This window comes from Uloborus diversus, chromosome 1 (assembly GCF_026930045.1).
Source record: "Uloborus diversus isolate 005 chromosome 1, Udiv.v.3.1, whole genome shotgun sequence".
NCBI classification, from domain to species: domain Eukaryota; kingdom Metazoa; phylum Arthropoda; class Arachnida; order Araneae; family Uloboridae; genus Uloborus; species Uloborus diversus.
The window spans coordinates 27,063,478-27,086,034 of NC_072731.1; the positions used below are offsets into that span (position 1 = coordinate 27,063,478).

At 32.3% G+C, this 22,557-nt stretch overlaps 2 protein-coding genes across 3 annotated transcripts in view; one reads left to right on the plus strand and one right to left on the minus strand.

Moving 5' to 3' along the window:
• Nucleotides 1–10,373, minus strand: part of LOC129234501 (putative sodium-coupled neutral amino acid transporter 10) — a 38,495-nt gene extending 28,122 nt beyond the window's left edge. The window contains exons 1-4 of one of the 2 annotated variants that reach the window (XM_054868501.1): nt 10,278–10,373; nt 6,242–6,359; nt 4,430–4,475; nt 319–412 (exon numbers count right to left, since the gene is read on the minus strand). In XM_054868501.1, the coding sequence (XP_054724476.1) occupies nt 319–412; nt 4,430–4,475; nt 6,242–6,359; nt 10,278–10,349 (330 nt within the window). In that variant the 5' untranslated portion in view covers nt 10,350–10,373. Of the gene's footprint in view, nt 1–318; nt 413–4,429; nt 4,476–6,241; nt 6,360–10,277 lie in introns of those variants that run through there. The other variant, XM_054868502.1, reaches the window with a different exon arrangement.
• A 2,181-nt stretch (nt 10,374–12,554) lies between these two features.
• Nucleotides 12,555–22,557, plus strand: part of LOC129234502 (cell division cycle protein 123 homolog) — a 35,597-nt gene continuing 25,594 nt past the window's right edge. The window contains exons 1-5 of the mRNA XM_054868503.1: nt 12,555–12,799; nt 13,807–13,875; nt 14,977–15,022; nt 15,105–15,140; nt 21,235–21,437. Coding sequence (XP_054724478.1) covers nt 12,726–12,799; nt 13,807–13,875; nt 14,977–15,022; nt 15,105–15,140; nt 21,235–21,437 — 428 coding nt within the window. The 5' untranslated portion in view covers nt 12,555–12,725. The remainder of the gene's footprint in view (nt 12,800–13,806; nt 13,876–14,976; nt 15,023–15,104; nt 15,141–21,234; nt 21,438–22,557) is intronic.

The window sequence follows — 22,557 nt, forward strand, 5'->3', positions numbered from 1 at the left end:
AAACATAGGAGTGGTGGGCAATAAAAATGTTGCTTGAAAAAAAAAAAAAAAATCCTGCCCCCCCCAGGAACTCAGTCCTAAATCCGCCTATGGTTACTACATCAGCTACAGCACAAACTTCACTTATATCCTTTACAATGTGTTATTCCTTCCTTCTATTAATTGTCGATTGTTCTGCATTATTTATTTTTGTAATATACATAAGAATTACATGAGGTACATAAGGAAGTATACATACTAATTATAGATTTTATTAAAAGATTTCTTATCAAACATTTGAGCATAAAAACATTTAAAATAAATGAATAAATCTCTTACTTCGACATTCAAAAATTCAGCAGCAAGAGGTGGACCAAGATCTCCAATCACAACAAAGAAAGCAATACAAACACCAATTAAGAATCCAATCACACTTTAAGGAGAAAAAAAAAGAGCAATAAATCATTGCAATTATGGTAAAAACAATATAAATATATTACTCCATCCAGCAAAGCGATGTTCAAGGCTGCAGCTTAGGGCTCGACCGATGGCATTTTTTGGCCGATGGGCCGATGCCGATTGTTGGCCGATTGTTCAAAGATGGCCGATGGCCGATGGCCGATTGTTTTCCTCCAAATGGCCGATTGCCGATGGCCGATGGCCGATGCCGTTGGCCGATGGAAAAAAAAAAAAATCAAACAGAAATAAATTGATAAAATTGTCAGAGATTTAAAGGATGATTGATTCATTTCACTTTACTTCCTTTCTATGAATAAGGAATTTCAATCACAAAAAAAAAATCAGATTTTCACCTAAATTTTTGTTTTACGATCACCCAATTTAAACTTCACAAGTTTTTTCGGCACATCTGTACATGCATATGTACCTAAGAACATGTAGATGACCGAAATATCCATTTTAAACGCTTCCTCAGTTAATTATCGCAAATTCTCTTGTGATGTCTTCATGCGCGTAAACTTACGTCACTCAAAAACGTTATGAAATAGTAAGTTGAAAACTCATACGTACGTAGTATGATTTAAAGGTTAGAGGACAAGTTGTATAAAACCTTACCCTGAATAGTTCACATTACCGAAGCAAATCTATCTACAAAATAGTTACCTTGAACGACTATGCACTTCTGCCAATGTTCGTATAGCTTTTAGAAGCGCTCCTGGAAGACATTTTCGCAACCTCCTGTAAGGCCTCTTGCGCTGCTGCTTTAACTTCATCGTAGGGAAGAAGGCGACTTTCATGTTGAGGATGCACGGTTCGATTGGTCAATACTCTGATATGACAAACAAATAACATAACGTTTCGTCGAACTTAGCTCCGTGTGACTTTTACCTGTTACCAGCATAAAAACATTTGCATGGACGATGCTTTCCTCCGTCAGGAGAAGATAAAGCTGCATCATAGAAGGTAGCGAAAAATGGCTTTCAGAAGTATTTCCAAAAGTTATATGAACACTGGCAGAAGTACATAGTCCCTCAAGGTAAACTTTTGAAGGTGGATGTGCTTCTGTAATGTGAACTATTCTGGGTAAGGTTTTATACAGCTTGTCCAGAACTTTTGGATTGTACTACGTACAATCTATATAGGGTGTAGTTATGCTTCTCCTTTTTTGACTGCTGTACAATGAAAGATAAAGAACAACAGCCAAAAAAAAAAAAAAGAAAAAAAGAAAAGAAAGAAAGAAAGAAAAAAGGAAGAAAAACAAAAAGACTGTTTAATGAACAATTGATTTTTTTTTTAATTGAACATATAACTAAGATTTCAGTAATATTGTAATGATGTATGGATTTAAGTTCACTAAACATAGTTAAAAAAACATTAAATTACGTTGTTAAATCATTCAAAAAAAATTAAGAATAAAACTATGAAACCGTCAACAAATTACGCAATTAAATTGGAAAGATTGCACGTAGACATTTTTTAGTCATCAAATTAAAAAAAAGATAACAGATAAATTACAATACTAAATCATAAAAGAAATATTTTTTTCTTATTTAAAATTTATGAATAGAAAATTTTGCATTTTTCAAAAAACTAAAACAGTGACATAAATTTTGCTGGAAAAAAAATTGCCATGAAAAGAGCGAGGTTCTTAAAACGCAGCTATATAAACAAAATCAATATTTACACAAAGTTAATAACTGAATACATATGACTACTTGATCTGATGTTTGCATACATAATATTGAACAATTAGATTGTTTAATCTTTTATGAAGCTTTACAAACAAGTTCAAATTAAATTGTTCAATTTAACAGTAATTTTCTGAAATTTAAAAAATTGCATAATAGAAAATCCTTGAAACTTTTCTATAAAAAACGAAAATAACTTATTCATTCATTTTATATAAATACATAAAAATAGTTACTTACAACAGAAAAAAAAAACGATCGCTATTAATGATACAAAAAAGATGGCGCATTACGAAATTGAGGGGGGGGGGGGGTCACCCTCTGATTTTGCAGTAACTCACACTTCGGCCCCAACCTCGGCCTAAAATTTGTAGCACAGAACCGCTAAAACCAAACCATCGGAAGAGTTTCTGAATCTATTTCAGCACTTCCGAAGAAAAAATTCAAAAGTCCCTTCGATTTCCGAATTGTGTCACCATTCAAAACGTCTTTCTTTAATCAATTTCTTAAATTAATGTTCTAAATTCTTTCTAAACAATAGATAAAGTTTGAAAAAAAAATCTCTCATTTTATGAATGGTGTTAGTTTTAAACAACTCAGGAGTATAACTAGAGTTTAATTCCAGAAATGGAGGGAGTGGGAGGGAGGGGCACACAAGTGTTCTCGGAAATTCAAAATAGTCGTAAAAAATAGAGTTCAAAATAATCATAAACATTGAGCAAAAAAATCCTTCCGAAACTTGCACCCGAGTTTGTATTGACTTGCAGTGGCGGATTTAAAATACAGAGTGTTTTAAAATGAATAGCGGGGTTTGCCATCTCATATTTGTTTCCATGGTCTCCAATTCGGCAATATATCACCAAATGACCGTCAATCTGAGACGCTATCTTAGTTTTGCATTGAAATAAGTAATTAATAGCCACAAAAAATGAGTAAACAGGCTTTTCAGAACACCCGATCGAAAACAAAAAGGGAAGTGCACAACTGGAACATACGCACCACACCACACGCGAAAAACTTATCCTTCTACAGTTTACCATTTTGGAGTTATGACTTATGAGAGATACTACGTACATCCAGCAGCAAGAAACAATGCAATAATTAACTTGTTTGGTACCTGAATGCAGTATTAAAAACTCTTTCTGGGGTGACTCAAATAAAAATTCATACTGAAATTTAGTAAACAATTTTATATGAAAACAACCTTTACTTTGTATTAAAAGGTAAAACATCAAATGTCTTTTTTTTTTTCAAAAACATCGGCCAATTCCATCGGCTTTTCGAAGTTTTTAAGGCCGATGGGCCGATGTTTCTTGCAATTTAGCATCGGCCGCCGATGCCGATGCCGATGGCTAAATTGTTGAACCATCGGCGCCGATGCATCGGTCGAGTCCTACTGCAGCTGAACGGTTTGCCACAGAAACAACAGGCAAATATGTGACAAAATGTGTGTGATTATTGTCCTCCATATTATTATCCTAAAGACGAATAAAAGTGCAGTCCAATAAAAGTGGCAGCGGTCTCATGTTTAGGAAATCAAAATGTATATGATAAGGAGCTCTCACAAACAAAAGCTTGATGGTAGCAGTAAATTATACTTTTCAGTTTTGTTAAGCAACTCTCTATTAAAAGCTATATTGGGGTAACTTTCTCACAAAATACTTTACTCTTTTTGCTTAAAACTGATTCAAGAGTTCATATCTTTTTTCCTTCTGAAAATAAAAAAATGGTTCAAATTCTTTCCTTCAACCAATTTGCATGAATCTGAGGACAATATTAACAAGAATTATTTCTGTTTCAAGAAAATCAGGGCATGAAAAAGAAAGAAAGGAAGTTCCTAGGAGCTCCATCATTAAAGAAACAAATTTATATTATTAAAGCATGTGAAATAATCGATTATCATTTCACTACTATGTAACATTATTATTCATTAAGTTTATTAAAAAGCTTTGAGTAAATCAATCTTGGTTAGACCATCCTGCCAAGATCAACAAAAATATACTACTATTATGTGTGCACATCTTTTCTTGTGCATTGCATGAAAAATAACACAGATGTCACAAAAAATTTAAAAGAATACAAACACATTTAATGAACATAAAGGTGTGATAATGCAGGGTTTCCAATTCTTAGTTTATGTTTCATTTTATTGATTCCCCCCCCCCCCCATAAAAACATAGGCAACATTTTGACTTCTGGAAATTTCGGAAAATGAAATATTTGAAGCAGTTTAATACACTTCTTATTAACCAATACTAATACTAATATTACCATACAAATGACTTATTTAAAGTTTTACTCACCAAATTTCTACAGCTAATTTACCACTTGAACCAAACGTGTGAAAAGCTGTAATAAAAGTCAGTTATATGTTAGATAAACAAGCATTTTGAAGAGATATTAACAGACAAATCCATAACAAATTTTGAAACAAGAATCATGTAAAAAATGTAACCAGATATTTAACTTTATAATCCCTTGAATGGAATTATTCAAGCAAACATGGGGAAAAACTTTGAAGGATTAAAGATAGGGAAAATGAAATGTGAAACTTGCACACTTGACATTTCAGTTTGAAATTCCTCAATTGGCCAATTAGCAGAGAGAGAAAAAAAAAAAAACGCAGAGCAGTTATTGTACTACAGAAAAAAATGTCTGCATGCAATTATAATCTGATTGATATTATAACAAAAAAAAAGAAGAAAAGTATTTTGGGTAAAAAATAACGAATAATCTGCAAGTTATACTTAATTTTCATTATATAATTCTTTACTTACAAATCAGATATTTTTTCTAATTTTTGTGCCTTTAAAACCAATTTCTTTATTATTATGGGACATTTCCCCAATAGACTTTTGTACATAAGATGACAACTTTGAATATTAGAAGACTGAAAGTTTTCAAAATTGAACAAATAAATACATTAGAACTCCAGTTATCCAAATCAATTGGGACCGTACGCCATTTGGAGTATTCCGTAAAAAGTGTTAAAATTTTAATTACTGTATGTGTGTTGAAAATAGGAGAAAAAAAATAATTAAAAAAAAAAGAGCTTTTAGGCAACAGTTTTACAAGTTAAGCTTACTTACACGTGATGTATATTAGTACAGTATCTACGTTCCATACTTTAAATGAAAGCTATTGCTTGCTGAATAGCTTGGGCAAAGAGTAAACTGTTCTTTCACGGAGGGAATAGCGCACAGACTCGTTGCTTTATGAATCGCAGCATGCTTCCATTAAAAAGAATATTTCTTACATAATTAAAGCGGCTCCAATCGGATAGTTGAAGTTCTACTGTGTTACACTTACAGAAAATCAAAGAAACAACAAAATTTTAATCCAGTGACCTTTTAACAATTACAATAGCAGAATAGATTTTCAGGCTAGCACATGGAATGATAAAATACACATGCAGATGGCCCTCTAAAAAGCTCTGAGAAACTTGGTGGTATTTTCAATGTTGAGAATTTTTTAAGGCAAGGAATGAGATTGTTTGATATTTTGAAAAGAAAGCAAAAATCATTTTGTCACCTCATCATCATCTTGTTGACTGCTCTAGTTATCAACAAGGACACCCATATTGTTTTAGAAAAAAAAAAGTTAACAATCTATTTATATGAAAAGATTTTAAATCGCTGAAGCAAGTTTCTTTTTCTTCCAAACCATACCAGCAACTGGATATTTCACATGAGAATGAGAGGAAAGTTGACTACAAATCTGTTCAAATCACTTAATTTAAAGTATTATTATCATTACTTCCAATTCAAAATATTTTCTTGCAACTTAAAAAATAATAATAATAAACTCAAAAATAATGAAAATAAAGTTGTTTCTAGGAGCAGAAAGAGAAGGAGATCATACACAAATAAATATAAATTCAGATTCTTTTCTTCTTGTTTTGGGGCAAAGGAAACTAAATTTTAGTACAAGAAATGACTAAATATCACTTAAAATATTGCATAGAAACAAGTTTGATTATGTATGTTCCCTTCAAAAGATGAAGACCCTTCAGAGCATACATTTTTTCTTTGAGTAAAAATGGCTGCTCCTCAGAGATTTTGTTGTACTCATTAATCATTCAATTTCTTCAAGAACACAACAAAAGTATTTATTACCAAGACTCTCAATGTTCCTCCTGCGGGCCTTAATCGCAGATTTCAAAAGCAGAGAGCACGCAAATCGAGTTAAAATGCCACTGATGTAAATCAAGACCACGCTCAGCATTATTCCACACTGTTGAAAGAAAATAAAGATGCTTTAGAATATGATGAGAAAAATAATCATTTGTACATAATGATGATGCACTAGCACACTTAAATTTTTACTAAATAAATGATTTAAAACATACTAACCTTAAAATATCTAAATAACGGTCTAAAATACAGAGTAAATAAGTAGATTAAACTCCATGATTAATTAGTTCAAACACATAGCTATTATCCAGTAAGTTACCGCCCGCCCTGTGGCAGAAATACATGAAATAGGGCAGTAACTTACTGAATATACCTGCCTTGCCTTCAATCTTCGAGTTGAACCGAACCATTACTTCGGTCATTCGTCTGGTCAGTGCTAATTCTGTATTAGCTACCAGTTTGTCACTCTAGGCTTCCTTAAGAGGTTTTCCACTTACAGCTCAGTCACTCCTATGCTGGGCTGATGAATGCTAATAAGCATGAAACTGCAGTCCTCGGCTGGCATTGAATCAGCTCGCGGTGTATTTCATGTATTTCTGCCTTAGACCTAGCTATTGGGTGGTAACTTACTGAACAGAAAGTGTAGTTTAGTCGCTGGTGATACGACGTTTATTAGATTGCTGCACGTTTTTTAAAACCCCCCCCCATCCCAAAAAGGAGGGAACTGGCGTAGAATCGTAAATCGAACGGAAGTGAACCTTATTCCTCGTACATACATTTTTTTTCCTAGGCGAACGACAAAAGTTCTTCGCAACCACCATTTTTTTATTTCCATGTTTCGAGCAGAGCAATACTTCTGTAAGATGAATCACGCAGGTACTCAACGCTTCGAGTGGGGGTCGTCCACTAGCAAGGAACAAATAACCACCTTTCCCCCCCCCCCCCCCAGCTTCTCCTCTCTCAAGGAGATGGGGTTTGTCCACTAGTAAAAAATGCGTAAATCATCGATTTCCGCACTGCTAGCGGCCAGGCACTCCTGGCTTGGAATCCTAGTGTTATAAGGGGACAAAAAAAAAAAATTAACCAGGGGCGGCCAGCTCAACACAGGTCTCATTACTGGTCACATGCTACAAAAATAATTAAACATCCCAATATTTTTTAAATTGAACAAAATTCATTCCATCTAAGGTGTTGCCACTGCAAAAAAAGTTTATCTGACACCCTTTAGCGAAAATTCATTTCTGCCACGTTCCAAGGTGTTGCCACCGTGAAAAAAGTTTTTTCGACATCTTTTACTAGTAGTAGACGGACAGCCTTCACGCTCTTTTGGAACGAAGTTACCTTTACTTCTGGAAAGAGCTTTGGAACCAATTAGATGTCTCTGGTGGCCGAAGCTTGATTATTAGCATGCCAAAATGCAGTTTATTACGTGTAATCTGCAATGTTTAGGAGTTTGGATTTTGAATTAGAAAATTTTATCTGGTTGCATTGCCGCATCCGCATAAAACCGAAACTCATCAACGTAAAATAAAATAAAGGTGTCAAATCTTAAATCACGTATAATCGAAACCGCGTAAAATGAGGGTCTACTGTACTTTAGTAGGTTCGTGGGCACTTGGAACAGCTTACCGGGAGAGGCATTAATGAGCAATGGGGTGGATAGCTTTAAGAAAGTCATTGATCTTCATTGGGGACTAATAAATTGACTAGGACCAGCCTAGCTCGGCTCAGAGTCTGTTGCTGGTCATCACTTTTGTATTTGTATAAGATTCATTAAGTTTTTGTGTAAGCTTTATGAACTTTTCCACCCACCTCTAATCAGTGTATCCAACATTTAAAATCTTTTCCCAGTTTGCTATAATTTTCGTTGTCACAACTCCACGTCCGTATTAGGGAAGAAGAATGCCTTCAGGGGTCTGTCCAGGATTTTTCACAGGGTCTGTTTTTTGTGAAAAATTAAAAATTTTTGTGAAAAATGAATAAATTTTGTGAAAAATATTTAATTTCGCAAAAAAAAAAAAAAAAAAAAAATGTTTGTTAAAACGAAATTTTATAATTTAGAGATGGCACAAACTGCATCAATTAAACTTAAAGTTGTTTTCCTCTTCTATGTCGAGAATATCATTCTGGAGTGTTTTTCTGATATTTGGCGGGGGGGGGGGGGGGGGGGGGGGGGGGGGGGGGGGGGGCATGGCTCTCTCAAGTATCAATATTTAGCTACCATTCTACATTTTGTAAAATTATACTACAAATATTTCTGTCCAGTATTTAAAATAATTGTAACAAAAAAAAAAAAATAATAAATAAAATTCAGAATAGGGTTCAGCATTTAACTTTGTGACCCAAGACACTCTTAAAAAGCACAGAATTTCGTTTAAAACGTATAAATTCCTAAATTCCGTGATTTTAACAAAAATAAAAAGTTATTTAAATTGTTTACCTCTTAACAAAGCGTAATAAACATCAAAAATTCGAAAAATCGGATTCCGATAGCGGATGCAAAGAGATCGCAATTCTCAAAGTGAAGGCATCAAAAGTATAAAAACGACTTGTAAAAGAAATATTTTTGATAAAATTATTTTAAAATTGCATTTTAGAGTCCTATGATAAACATTTCATTAACATCTGTGGACACAGTTGAAGCAAAAAAAATAATAATAATAATAATAAATAAATAAATGAAATAAAATAAACCATCTATTCAGCATTTTAATTTTTGACTCATAACAGAAAATGGAATTTTGCTTTAAAAACTTGAAATGAGAGTTCTAACAGAAATAAAGAGACTTTTCATTTATTTGCATCCTAATAAAGCGAAGTTAGCTCGAAAAAAGAACAAAATATGACTCTCATATCAGATTTAAAGGATTGCATTTTTCAAAATGTAGACATCTAAAAAAAAACGGTAATTAAAAGAGTTTATTTAAAGTTAATCATCCTTGTTAGCATCGAAAAATCAAAACCCATATAATTTTCTCCCAAAATAACAATTAAACATTGCACCGCACTGCAAAAACGCAAATATTGACAAGCTAGTAAAATGAGAATATTTTCTAATCAAGTCATTATAAAAGTTCAACGCCAGATGCTAAATGGTGATAATTTTGAAGTTGGTAACCCTATCTGAAGCGATCATATTTTTTCCCCACCCTTACTATCCTTTTGCAGTTCTAAGTTCATTTCGCAGATATATATTATTATTGTTTATTAAATCATGAGCGGGGGGGGGGGGGGGGGAGAAAAGTGCTTACCAATGCCTTTTCAGAAAAGTTTACAACAACACCGCTGCTAATTAACTGTGATAAAACAAACAAACAACAATTATTTATTTGGCAGTAGCAATTATTTATCGCTTGCAGGAGCATAGCAAGAGTGCCGATTTTTTTCTTTCAAAATTAGCCGATTTTGTATAAGCTGATCCCTCTAATTTGACTTCAAAAAAGGTTCTAAAAATTATCGGTTTATACACAAAATATGCATTGTTTTGCTTTCAGATTTGCTCTTTCAATAAACAATTTGTGACAGATCCGATCTTGTTTATCAGAATTTTGTGAAGGGTCCGTTTTGTTTGATCGGGATTTTGTGAAAGGTCCGTTTTGTTTGATCGGGATTTTGTGAAAGGTCCGTTTTGGTTGATCGGATTTTTGTGAAGGGTCCGTTAACGGACTCAAATATCTTCTGGCCAGACCCCTGGCCTTACATCTAAAAAACACTAACTCAAAGATTTCATGCTCTCAATTTATGATTGGTAAACAGCTATGATTTAGGATAACTGTTGTCTCAATGTTTCTTTGAAAGCAAAAAAAAAAAATTCTTCCATGTTTGGATGATATTGCAATAAAAATAAATAAATTAAATCAGATTAGAAAAGTGAAAAATATTCAGCTTAATAATTAGCTACTTTCTCACTCAGAAAAAAAAAAGTTGAATGCAGTTTACAGCATTTTTAGATTCTTCAGAAAAAAATACTTTAAAAGTTTCCTTTAAAAAAATAAAAAGAACAACAACAAATACATACCTTTCGAAAACAATATGGCATAGCTAAGATGCTAACTCCTATAATACTATTGCCAATGTTGATAACGTTCATCAAATAATTATACGTACAAGTTGCCATTTCCTATACAAAATTATAAACAAATTTATTATTTAAACACTAAACTATAAACATTTACAAGTATACAAACTATAAGTGTAGTAGTACTATACTCAAGGATCAAACATATGACAGGAATGGGGATCAATCAAAAAAAAAAAAGTGCACTGCCAAAAGTAAAGGGGAAACATTACTGTACATAATCCAAAAATATAGCTATAACATACAAATGCATTAATACAAGTAACTAATATAGCAGTAAACAGCCAATGAGAACCTCATAACTTTGCCCTTGCAAAGGAAATTTGAATCTATAAAATTAATATAATCCTTACTAATAATAAAGCTGAAAGCCTCTCTGTCTGTCAGGATCTCTGTAGCGCGCATAGCACCTAGACTGTTCGGCCGATTTTCATGAAATTTGGCACAAAGATAGTTTGTAGCATGGGGCTCTGCACCTCAAAGCAATTTTTCGAAAACTCGATGTGGTTCTTTTTCTATTCCAATTTTAAGAACAAAATTATCATAAGATGAACGAGTAAATTACGAAATTATCATAACATGGAACCCTAACATGGGCACAAGCCAATTGGCGAGAAAATTCACTTTACATTATCGGTAAATATAACAGGCGAGCCAAAAGACCTTTTAATTTTCTATTATGGGCAAAGCCGTGTGGGTACCACTAGTAATTAATAAATCTATGAAATCTATGAATAAATAGATACCTAATAAATCTATGAATTAAATAAATCTATAAAACAAGGATGCAATAAAGTTAAACCACATGAACTAAAGAATAAGAACACTAAACATAAGTCAGTATATTTACCAGACTTTTCATTTCAAGTCTAGGGCAAAGGTGTATATTCAATGCAAATTTTGTTGGACAACAGCAGAAACCATGACTAATCTCTCTTATGTCTAAAATATTACAGGAGGGATTGAGCCTCTACATCATGGGCTTCATATTCATTTTTGAAATTAGGAAACAAAGTTATTCATTGAAAAAAGAGAAAATTAATTAAAAATACAACGCTTTTTGTTTTACGTTAGAAAAAATACACAGTATAATCTTGATTAATCGAAGTGATTGAGATCGGACCTCCCTCAGTAAAGAAAAAAATTCCAGTTAATAGGAAGCAGCTAAAAGATGACTATTAGGAGACTACAGAAACTAACTCTGGATTTAAGCATGTAACATGTAGCAAAAAAAAAAAAAAAAAAAAAAGAGGCAAATAACGTTTTTAACTATAAAATCAATATGCTCAATAAATGTGTACAAGTCAGAAAACGTGATGTAAAATTAATAACATAAAATGTAGTAAACTTTAATCCTTTAATGTGCAATTGAAAATGAAAAAAAAAAAGAATTTTTTCTTTAATTTTCGAAATTAACATGTAGTAAATATAAATTTTTTCGCAATCGAATTTAATACCTTTTAAAAGCTAGGATTTTTTTTAGAGGTTCAAAAATGTGCTGGTGAGTTTGAGAGAGAAAAACAGAAGCGATAAGAATGCTCGGATAATTCGGTGCCTGCTTTAGGGATGGATCTTGAAGTGAATGTTTACTTAACAAATAAATAAACAAATAAAAATAATAATCTGATGTCGGTTAAACGATGCTCCGGATAAAAGACTTTCGGATTCTCAAGGTTCTACTGCATTAAAATTACAACCATTATAAAGTCATTTAACTTCTTTTCCAGTTGCTCAAAAACATCAAATGTTATTTTGGGAAAACTTTTAGCATTGAAACAGTTCAAAAATATGATCATTTAAAAATATATATATCAAAGACTATTTATGAACTTTTCATGGTACTCACTCGCATTTGAAGCGGGTACAAAAACAAAAAAATTTAAATTACGAAACTGTTTTATGTTTCCTTTTACATCACATATTTCTTTCTACATTTAAAATAGTACTTCCTACGACATAAGTAATTTAAAATATTAACTGGTACTGTTATTAACATATAACTCTATCTATCGAGAACAAATCCGAAGATGTATGTAAAAGGAAATAAAACAAAAGCAATATTTTTAGATAAAATAGTGATACGTTTCACATTGGAAATATTGAAATCAAATGTAAACAAATGATCTTCCAGTACAGTTATGATTAAAGTATAAATGACAGCCGGGGATTATTTAATACAAGAAAGAAATCTCTTAACTGTACCTTTGGCTGCTGGAACAAAACGTAAACAAAAACAAGAAAATTCATTACATCGTCTGTGAATTTTTTATCCTATTTGAATTGAAATTGAAAAGTCCTTGTGTCAATCAAATGAACAGCTTAACTTTAACATATTAAATACATATCAATTTGTTATTTGTCTTTTCCGAAGCTCTGATTAGTTTTAAAATGAAAGTAGAAGATGTTCAAAAATGTAGTTTCCAAAACTGGTACCATGATTTCCGAAATGTTACATTTAAAAGGTAGGTAATTATTAATTTCCGGACTTTTGTTTCTAGTCTAAGTTTTATTTTTGCATTAAAAGCTCTGGAAATCGAATATATTTTAAACGAAATATGCTGAAGTGATTGCATCAGAATTTGAACCAAAGACATTTATGGATAATTTCACGGTATTTTTGACATTTATGTAGAGTCCGTCTCCGAAACATGATTTTTTATTTTAACTATTTAATTTACTGGTCGATTACCATATTATTTTACTTTGAGTTTATCCTACCAATACACAAAAACAAAGTAAAATAGTATGCTAATCCAACCGTAAATTAAAGAGTTATAGCAAAAAAAGTCACTTTATAGACTACATTTGGGCAAAATATTGTAAAGTGGCTCTCATATGAAGGGAGAATGACTCTAGCAGAAAGATCAAAAATGTTTTTTCAATATTTAGTTTTAAATTTTAACTCATATAATGATATGTAACATACGCAAATGTAATGGGAAAACTTTTGTTTTAGGATAATTGAAATATTTTTTAATCAAATTATTTTTAAAATTCCATCCTCAAATGATAGTAGACTGACATCCATGATAAATATGCCAAAATGATATCATTGATAAATTATACCATATTTCTTCAAATGCTTGGAACTGAATGATGCCAATTTTAGAATAATGGCATTTAAAAATAAAACTTATTTAAATATAGATTTTTTTCTAAAAGGATATATCACATCTGTGCCCAACCTAATTTTGAAACATAAAGCCATGCACAGTATGTATTTTGAACCATATGAAGATAGTAAATAATAAATAAGTAGCTGGTTTTCTAAATGTCTCAAAATGGTTGGGGTTAAAGCTTTCACCTGTTCCATTTCTTGTCAGGTATTGAATTATTTTAATAGCTGAGGCATTGAGTCCCCATTTAACCTCTTGAGAGCTTACCCTTTAGAATGTATTGCCTTTTTGTTTTGTATTGATTGTAGCCATTATTTAGTACATTTTAATGTAATTATTTTTCTCCTCTCCAGCATTATCTTGCCCCTTCCAGATGGTTTTGTGTCTTATATATTAAAAGATGGAATTGTGCTTCCTAAAAGGTAAGGTTTTTCAAAGTTATTATGTAGATTTCTCCAGTTATAATAGCAAGCAGAGGATCCACTCGGTCTTGACAAATGAGTAGAAAAACTGTATAGAAAACAAGGTGCATACAGACTCCTCGAAAACTGTTTGGAGGGGGGGGGGAGGGGAATCTGTTTGCAAGGTACTTGGAACTCCTTGAATTTTTTTTGTTGAATAAGTTGCCAGTTGATGCATACAGACTCCTCGAAAACTGTTTGGAGGGGGGGGGGAATCTGTTTGCAAGGTACTTGGAACTCCTTGATTTTTTTTGTTGAATAAGTTGCCAGTTGACGCCTCTCCCGATGTGGCAGCTGATTCTGTTTTAGTCGAATCGCCGGCTCTCCCGCTTCAGTTTATTTCTCCCCAAGTGCACCCCTATAAGGGGACAAGGGGAGGCTCAAGCCCCCCCCCTTAGAAATTGGAACTTTCTTGCTTTTTGTACTTTTTTCTTTGCAAAAATGTAAAAACATTTCTTCTCCAGCCATTAATGAACAATTTATTAAAAATGTCAAACTTTAATAACTCTAATCTGTACTGAAATTGGTTTCTATGAGGAAAATATCCTGCTAAACAATCTGGAAAATATCTGAGCCCCTTCCCCTTAAAATTTTGCATATGGGCGCCCTTATTTCTCCCGTCTTTTTATTATTCTTAATTTTTTTTTAAAAATATTTTATGAAAACTAATTAAAATTGATTTTGTTAGCTTAAGATTGATATTTGAGTACAATTTTTGCTCACCCAACTTATTGTTTTGCGATTGTTCATTGTGGTATCTTACTTGTTATGCAGGGAGTCTCTGATTGCTGTAGTTAATGAAATTTATTATTTTGCTAAAATTTACTCTTAATTTGCGCTGTGAAATCAACAATAAAATGTGCATCAGTAAAAATTTCTTAGCATTAATAAAAATTTTTACTTTTGTAAAATGGATATTATTGTAAGTTTATCTATCATTTGTAGTGCAAACTTTATTGTTGATATCGCTGTAGTGTAGCTTGTTTGTTGCAGTTGAAGTGTAGTGCTGTAGTGTAACATTTTATTTTTGTTAGTTTTAAAATTTTATTGTCATTGTTTTAGATCTTCATATACAGTTGAAGTGAAGGAAAGTGGAAGTGATTCAGAAGTACTTATCTCTTATTCTATTGTTTTTATAATTTTCTTACTTTTTATAATTCTTTCATTACAATAGAGTTTTGCTTTTATAGGATGACTGGGATAGCATTGAAGATGATGAAGCTGAGGTAAAATTTGACAATGAAAAATAATATTTTCTAAGACATCAAGTGAGGCAGTGAGAAGTAAAGGGATGTAAGTGCCAAAATTTAAAATTTGGAAATAATCAGTACAAATGGTAGGCAGGGTTCCCCAATATACATCAGTCAATTATGTATCATGATATGCATACGATATTTATTTTGAAAATATCACGATATTTTGATATTTATTTTTTCAACTATGGTATTATCAATATAAGAAGTACATTAATCATAGTAATGGTGTTCATTTATTATTAAACATAACTAAAAAGTTATCTACTATATTTTTTTGATGCATTGATACATTATTAATGTAACAAAGTGATATAATGTTCCTTTTTTACTTGTATTTTATATTCATGAAATTATAAGTAATGTAACAATTTTAATTCATATTAAAAGTGCCCAATTAAATTTTAAACATTGCTCAGAAAAAGTGAAAATGTCCTATGAAAGTGCACTGATTAATGTATATCATTTTATTTCTGAGTCATATGACTAAAAGTAGCTAACAGAAGAAAAATGAGTAAAACAGCTAATGCTAAATTAGCTCCATTAAAATTGATAGAAATGTAAACTGAATAAATAATGAAAGAAAGCTTAGTTTTAAGTCTACATATTGTAATTATAATATAACAAAATAAAGAGTAACTTCAGGATGCATTTTCTATTTTGAAGACTTTAGTTGGTGCTAATTAAAAATATCGGCATTTATTTACATTTTAAAATATCCGATATATATCAAAATATTGGATTTTTTTGATATTTTTGAAAATATTATGATATTTTCGAACCCTGATAGTAGGAGAACCTCTACCCTGTTTTAGGGCAACAGATGGTACTAGTAGCAAAGACCCTACAGCTTCGCATAAGACTGGACACTTCTGTAGAGATCAATGCTTTTGCAAAGATTTTTAAAAAGAATAAAATTAAAAATAAATTGTCATGCAGCAAAAGCTTCATTTATAGCGCTGTCTCAGGGGGTGATGTTCTCTAGGCGTCATTATTTTCCCCCCTTGACTTCTTATTTAAGTAGAAAATATCTGGTTCCTCGTTGTTTACATAAAAAATATCTCTCCTCATTGTTGAATTCACATGTGGCAGATTTTGAAGAGATATGCAGACTATTTCTGAATTGGAAGAATTTTTTTCCCTACACTTACTGAACGAAATTTCTCAAATTTATTGCAGAAAAAAACTGCAAAGTGGATTAGAAAATAAATAAATAAATGAAATTGATATAGGAGTCCTAGTCCTTAGTGGCTAAGAGGTCAAAAGCACTTGCTCCAGCAGCTACCTGTGCCTGTGTGTTTTCTTTTTGCTTTTTACCAAGGTAAAAAACATTCCAAAAACGTTACACTTTAAATTAAGGAAGCTCCCAACTTTAAATACTTAGGTGCATACATGAACGGAATCAAGCACAGTAGGAGGGGGGGGAAGCAGGGAGCAGGATTCATACGGTCCTTAAAATGTGCATACTTTTCTTTCCTGTTTTTTAAATTCTCTTAAAAGTGATTAAAATTGCTTAGTTTTTGTTTTGTAAGTACAGAAACACAAAATATTCTGTTTTTCAGGTCAAACAAATTACTAGTGCAATGTAAATTTAAATCTTTTACAAATTTTATTGATTAAAAAGAAGGAAGATATCAAGGTTTTTGAATCGAGAACGAAATCCGGACACCCGATTGCAGCGGAACACTTTAATTCTCCTGTTAATTTTGACTTTACAATTTGCTTCTCCCATTTTTCAAGTATTCTTAATAAATTTCTTTAATGTTTTGCTCATTTAGTAAAAATTTTGCTGTTTAGTTTTATCGCTTTGCGATCGGTCGCTGCAATATTATATAGAAGTTCATGAGGTTTTACGTACTCTTCTCTCATCGACTACTAACATTACTTAAATTTTTTTATCTTGCAAGATTTCCCTTCACTTTTCACAGTGAGATGGGCGACAAATTCGGTAGATTCAATGAATTGACAACTATTTTTAAAATTCCCGCTCCTCTTAATTTTGCACCAGTGGGCTCCAGTCCCTGCTCGTTTTGTTTGCCAACTTCCGCTTGCCACTTGTGTTGCATGACAGTTGATAATTTTAATGCTTACTCCTTGGTGACCTTAGGACATACAGGGTTCATGATACCCTCAGGACTGGATGTCCCCTTAAGGGTTAGAGGGATGAGATACAGCGGAATGACTTTCTCTGGATTTCCGAATCCAATGCTACCATCTTAGGCCTGAGGTATTCCTAATCCAGAGGTGATTGAGTTAAAGGCATACAGACAAATGCATGTTTACCTAAAAGTTTACTTTTCGTTAAAAAAAGAAATTCTGTCTGCAAAACTTTGATTCATTTTGAATCTTAATATAACTTTCTTGAATTTTCAAAGATCTCTTCTATTTGAATTTATTTTTCTTTTACTTTGTATATTAATTGGGTAAAAAAATGAACTATAAGTTAAATAAATACCTTGGTGTAAAATGTAAAATAAGAAATAACAATGCCAAATAGCACACTTTGCAGATTTCTGCAGATATGTGTTTCGGCGTTACAAGGAACATCCTTTTCAATGCAAAAGAAATGAGCTTATGGATGAAAAAACATCCAAGAAGAGGTTGAATTTCTTTTTTTCTTTTCATTCAAAAAGCTCATTTCTTTTCTATTGAGAATGCGTCCATTGTAACGCCGAAACACGTATCTGCAGTAATCTGCAAATTGTGCTGATTGACGTGGTTATTTACTTATTTATATGTTTTTTACAAACAAATTATGTTTTGGAAATGCGCCAACATGTGCTTCATCAAATGCACTACGTGCTTGAAGTTTCAATACTTTTGCCTCGTGTATTGTTTTTAATTATTTTGGAAAATGGAACTTATTTTAATTACGCTACTTTATGTTCACTTATTTTATTTTTTTATTTTAATGATTATTTTAAGGCTTAAGGTTAATTTTAGCTATTATTAATTAATAGTATTATTAGTATTTATTAGTAGAGTTTACTTATTTTGCGGAGGAGAGTATATTTTAAGCAGTCTTGATTTTTCATTTGTTTTCAAAATAAAATATTTAAAATTGTATGTGTATTTTAAATGAATTCTAATGCGATCATTTTACCCTATCCCCAAGTTTGAAAGGGGCCCCAATGTCAAAGAAATGAACAGAAGGATACAAGTATGCCCCAAAAAATGTTTTGAGAGAGGAGCTCCACACTTTTTACTTTCTTCTATATCTAATATATAGAAGAAAGTATTGGATTCGTGCAAATTTTCGAATTTCGAATTTTGACGGATTCGAACGTTTTGAGGTGTGCTGAGTCCATTTCGACTATTTTTGGAAAATGTCTGTCTGTCTGTGTGTGTGTATGTGTGTGTGTCACGTCTGTGTGTGACCAGTTTTTTGTGGCCGCTCTACAGCAAAAACTACCGCATGAAATCGAACGAAATTTGCTACACATATGTGCCGCTATGTGAACTTGTGCCCATTGGTTTTTGGCGCGAATTCCTCCAAGGGGGGTGGAGCAATGGGACGTTTTTTGAGTTACGAGTGCTTGCTATTCCTCAGGAAGTAACTGGCGGAATCAAACAAAATTTGGTTAATATGTTGCCATTAACAGGAACAGGTGTTGATTCAATTTTGGTGTCAATAACTCAAACGGGGGTTGAGCTATAGAACGTTTTTTGTCGTCAATTGTGACTGCTGTATATCAAGAAATAATGAACGGAATGAAAGAAAAATTTATCAGCAAGTAGCCCTTAGTGGGTATAAGAGCTGATTTTATTTTGGTGTCAACAGCTGAAAAGGGGGAAGCGCAATAACCCATTCTTTTTTTCCATTGTGAGTGCCCTATCTCAAGAAGTAATGCTATGTTCTGGTTGAAATTTGGAATATATGTGAATCCATACGTAAACAGGCTTTGGTTCAATTTTGACGCCAATCGCTCCAAGAGGTGTTGAATCTTTTTTTTTTTTTTTTGCGAATAAAAATAGCTTTATTAATGCAACAATAAGAAAGATAAATTGTAATAGATTGTCGTCTGCGTATTTCTCGTGATTTTAATTGTATGGAAATGATCGGAAATATTTTCTCAATGATTTAAAATTTTTAACTGTTGCCATCTTATGTTTGTTAACAAGTGAAATATTGGTAATTAATTCAAGCAAGGCTTTTAAAATAACTTTCAATTTTCGCTCTTTGCTTTGCTTTTGCAATAATTCAGACATTGGGATGGTCGTCAAGTTTTTGCATATGTAATTTTTTTTTTTTTTGGAATATTGCTTCCTCATCAAGCATGGGGAGGGATCAGATAAAAAAAGAAAAATATAGAAGAAAGTTTCGTGATGGCCACAACATACTAGTTGTATTATAGGGCCTTGAAGATGAAAGCCATATCTATTTAAATTAGAAACAGCAACAAATCTAATTTTTTTGGACCTAATTGTATTCGAAATTTCATGAACATTATAAAAGACCAGACTTTTGTTTAAAATATGTTTTGATAATTTGCCTATTAGTGCAATTGTTTTGGCACAGATTGATTTGACCAAGAGGAATAAATGTAAATTTTAAAGTGAAAAATTCTTAGTAGTTCACAACATTGTTTTTTTTTTTAATTTTTTAAATTTTATTTGCATAAACTTAAAGCATTAATAAGAAGAAGCGTTTGAATTGAAGGGGCATTTAAAATTAGAGGGACATGTACTATTTTGTTTAGTTTCAGTTTTTGATATCCCACTCCAAATGTATTTGCACTTTAGGTAGTCGAATTTCGGGACTCCATATTAATATGAGGACACATGAGGTCGCTTGATCAGCGTACCGTTTTAGACTCGCCACTGCGCTTCGCAACTGAGTTTCAAAAGAATCCGGCCCCAGGAAGAGGGTGTAAATTGAGTTTCAAAATTCCGTTAGTATACAAGATAACATCTGGAAGCAATTAGAAAAATGTTATCATTGTTGCAGGAGCAGAAATCGGGTGGTGGTTAAGTATCCCCGTCCTTTCTCCCTATTTTTTCTTTATATTCTTAGTGTTGTAACCCCTACGCCTATTCCAAGAATCTCCAATTCAACTTGGCGACCATAGCTCTGAATGTCAGTTTTTTTGAAGCACCAGTTTTCATTCCTGATTTACACTTGTTGTGGTGAAAAGTGAATTCTTATCAATTCGGTGGTTCAGTGATAGATTCAGATTTATTACGACTCTAAGAAAACTTAACATCTTTATTAAAAACTATGTACATATTTACATATTGGTGATGAAAACCAAACCATTTGTTCTAAACAGCAAATTACTCGCTTCCACGGAGCTTGCGCTCATGATCCGAAATCTATTCCCTCTCTAAAACTCTCTCAGTGTTGCCATTAAATTTTTCCATAATCTACTTACTTAATTCAATAAGTGCTTGCAGCGCTGTTTTTTGGAATAATAGGCGGGAAGGAGTGTAGAGCTTTGGTTCCTCTACACTTATTTTCCTTGCCACACCTAAAAGTCGGTCGTGGAGTGTCTAATCTTGACTAGTATTCTATTATCTTTGCTAGTAGCTCTGGTGGGTACTGCTATACAGCATGAGTTAGAAAGAAAAAAAAACAATGAAACCATACCTAAGGTCGGAACTTTAAACATGTTTTACTCAAAACTGGAAAAAGTTTACTTACATCCCTTTACTTCTCACTGCCTCAAATGTATAATTTGTGTTGGTTTTCTGTCAAAAATATTATGTAATCCTTTGAACAGCTTCTGGCTTTTGGTACAAACTTTCATTATCTTTATATTTTTCCAATGCTTTTATGTATGCAGTGCATGCTTACCATACTACAGAACATTGTCAGTACAGTCAATGTTTGTTGCAGAGCACTGAAAAAAATATTCTTCTCCAGGGTGTCTAGAAATGTAGAGTAATGTTCACAGGTAGTTGATATTTTCATTAACCCATCCATTCATTTTGCAGTTATCTAAAGAGGAAGTAACGAACGAAATGAGTAACTATATTAACTATTTAAAAAAGAATCCCATGCAGAAGTTTCTTTTTCTTACTCTTTTTTGCTTTTTTGAACAATTCAGTAATATTCAAGTTTTCACAGGCGCCTCATTTCCCTGAGTTTGATGAACAAATCAAAAGTGCTATCAACTGTCTCTCGGGGAAAGTTTTCCCAAAGCTGAATTGGAGCAGCCCAAAAGATGCCTCCTGGATAGCATTTAACAATAGTTGTTGTTGTACCACTGTGTCAGATGTGTACCTGCTATTGAAAAGCTCTGATTTTATTGTTCATGATCTTACTAAACCGTGAGTACAACTTCTCTCGTTTTATCTCGTTACTAATAATTTTAATGCTACGCATTTTCAGGTTCTTTATTAATATATGCATTCCAAAAGCTTTTAAAGTGAAAAGCTTTCACATCAAGTAAAATAGGTACAGTCGGATCCTGCTACAACGCGATCCGACTTACGCAAAATGGCTATTATGCGAGTTTTTAATGAGTAATGATTTTTTTTTGCTGACGCAAATTGCTCGCCTGCAACGTGATTTTTTTTAAAGGAGCCGCGGAGCGTAGAAAGGGCTTTGTTGGCACTGAATATTTGTTCCGTGAATGGACTTTCATCCCTTTAGCATCACTGAAAGCGGAAGATTACATTCTGTATTAGGCTAAACAACGCATTGCTTTAGTTTATACGAAAACCTGCTTAAAGGGGTCCGGGACACAAAAATCGTCAAATTTTGCAATTTTTTTTATCATGTGAAAAATTACTCCGTTTCTTCCTGCTTAAGAGGACATTTGAATCTTGTTTCTATCTTAAATAGAACGAAAGATATAATTATTTTTGTTGCATGCACCTAACTAATGTGTACTTAATTTTAAAACTTTAAACGCGTTTTTCTCCATGATGCGATTTTTCCCGATTTCTTGCATTCAAACTCTTATAACTCAGGAACCGATAAAGATAAAGTAACGAAACTTGGAGCATATCTTTTTCAAACAGTTTACTTTAATTTTTATTCGGCGAATTTAAAAAAAACGTTTACAGCAAAAATTATGATTTTTTTTTTTAAAAAGTATCTTTGAAGTTTTCGAAATTTTTCTTCAAATATTTTTATTTTTTTTTTGAATTAATATTTTTAAAATCGCCAAATAAAAATTAAAGCTTAGATATTTGTGCGTAATTTATTTTAAAAAAATTGAAAATTGATCAAGAATATTTTGAGTTATAGCAATTTAAAGCAACCCCATTTTTTTTTTAAACTAATTAAATTTAAATAAAAAATTTTTTTTTTTCATATTTATGTTATGATTTTGCTTATTGAATAAATGGTAAATCAGTGCAAAAAATTTCAAAACTCTAAAGTATATAATAAAAAAAATTTCAAAATGTGTCCCGGACCCCCTTAACGTTCCGATTCTTAACT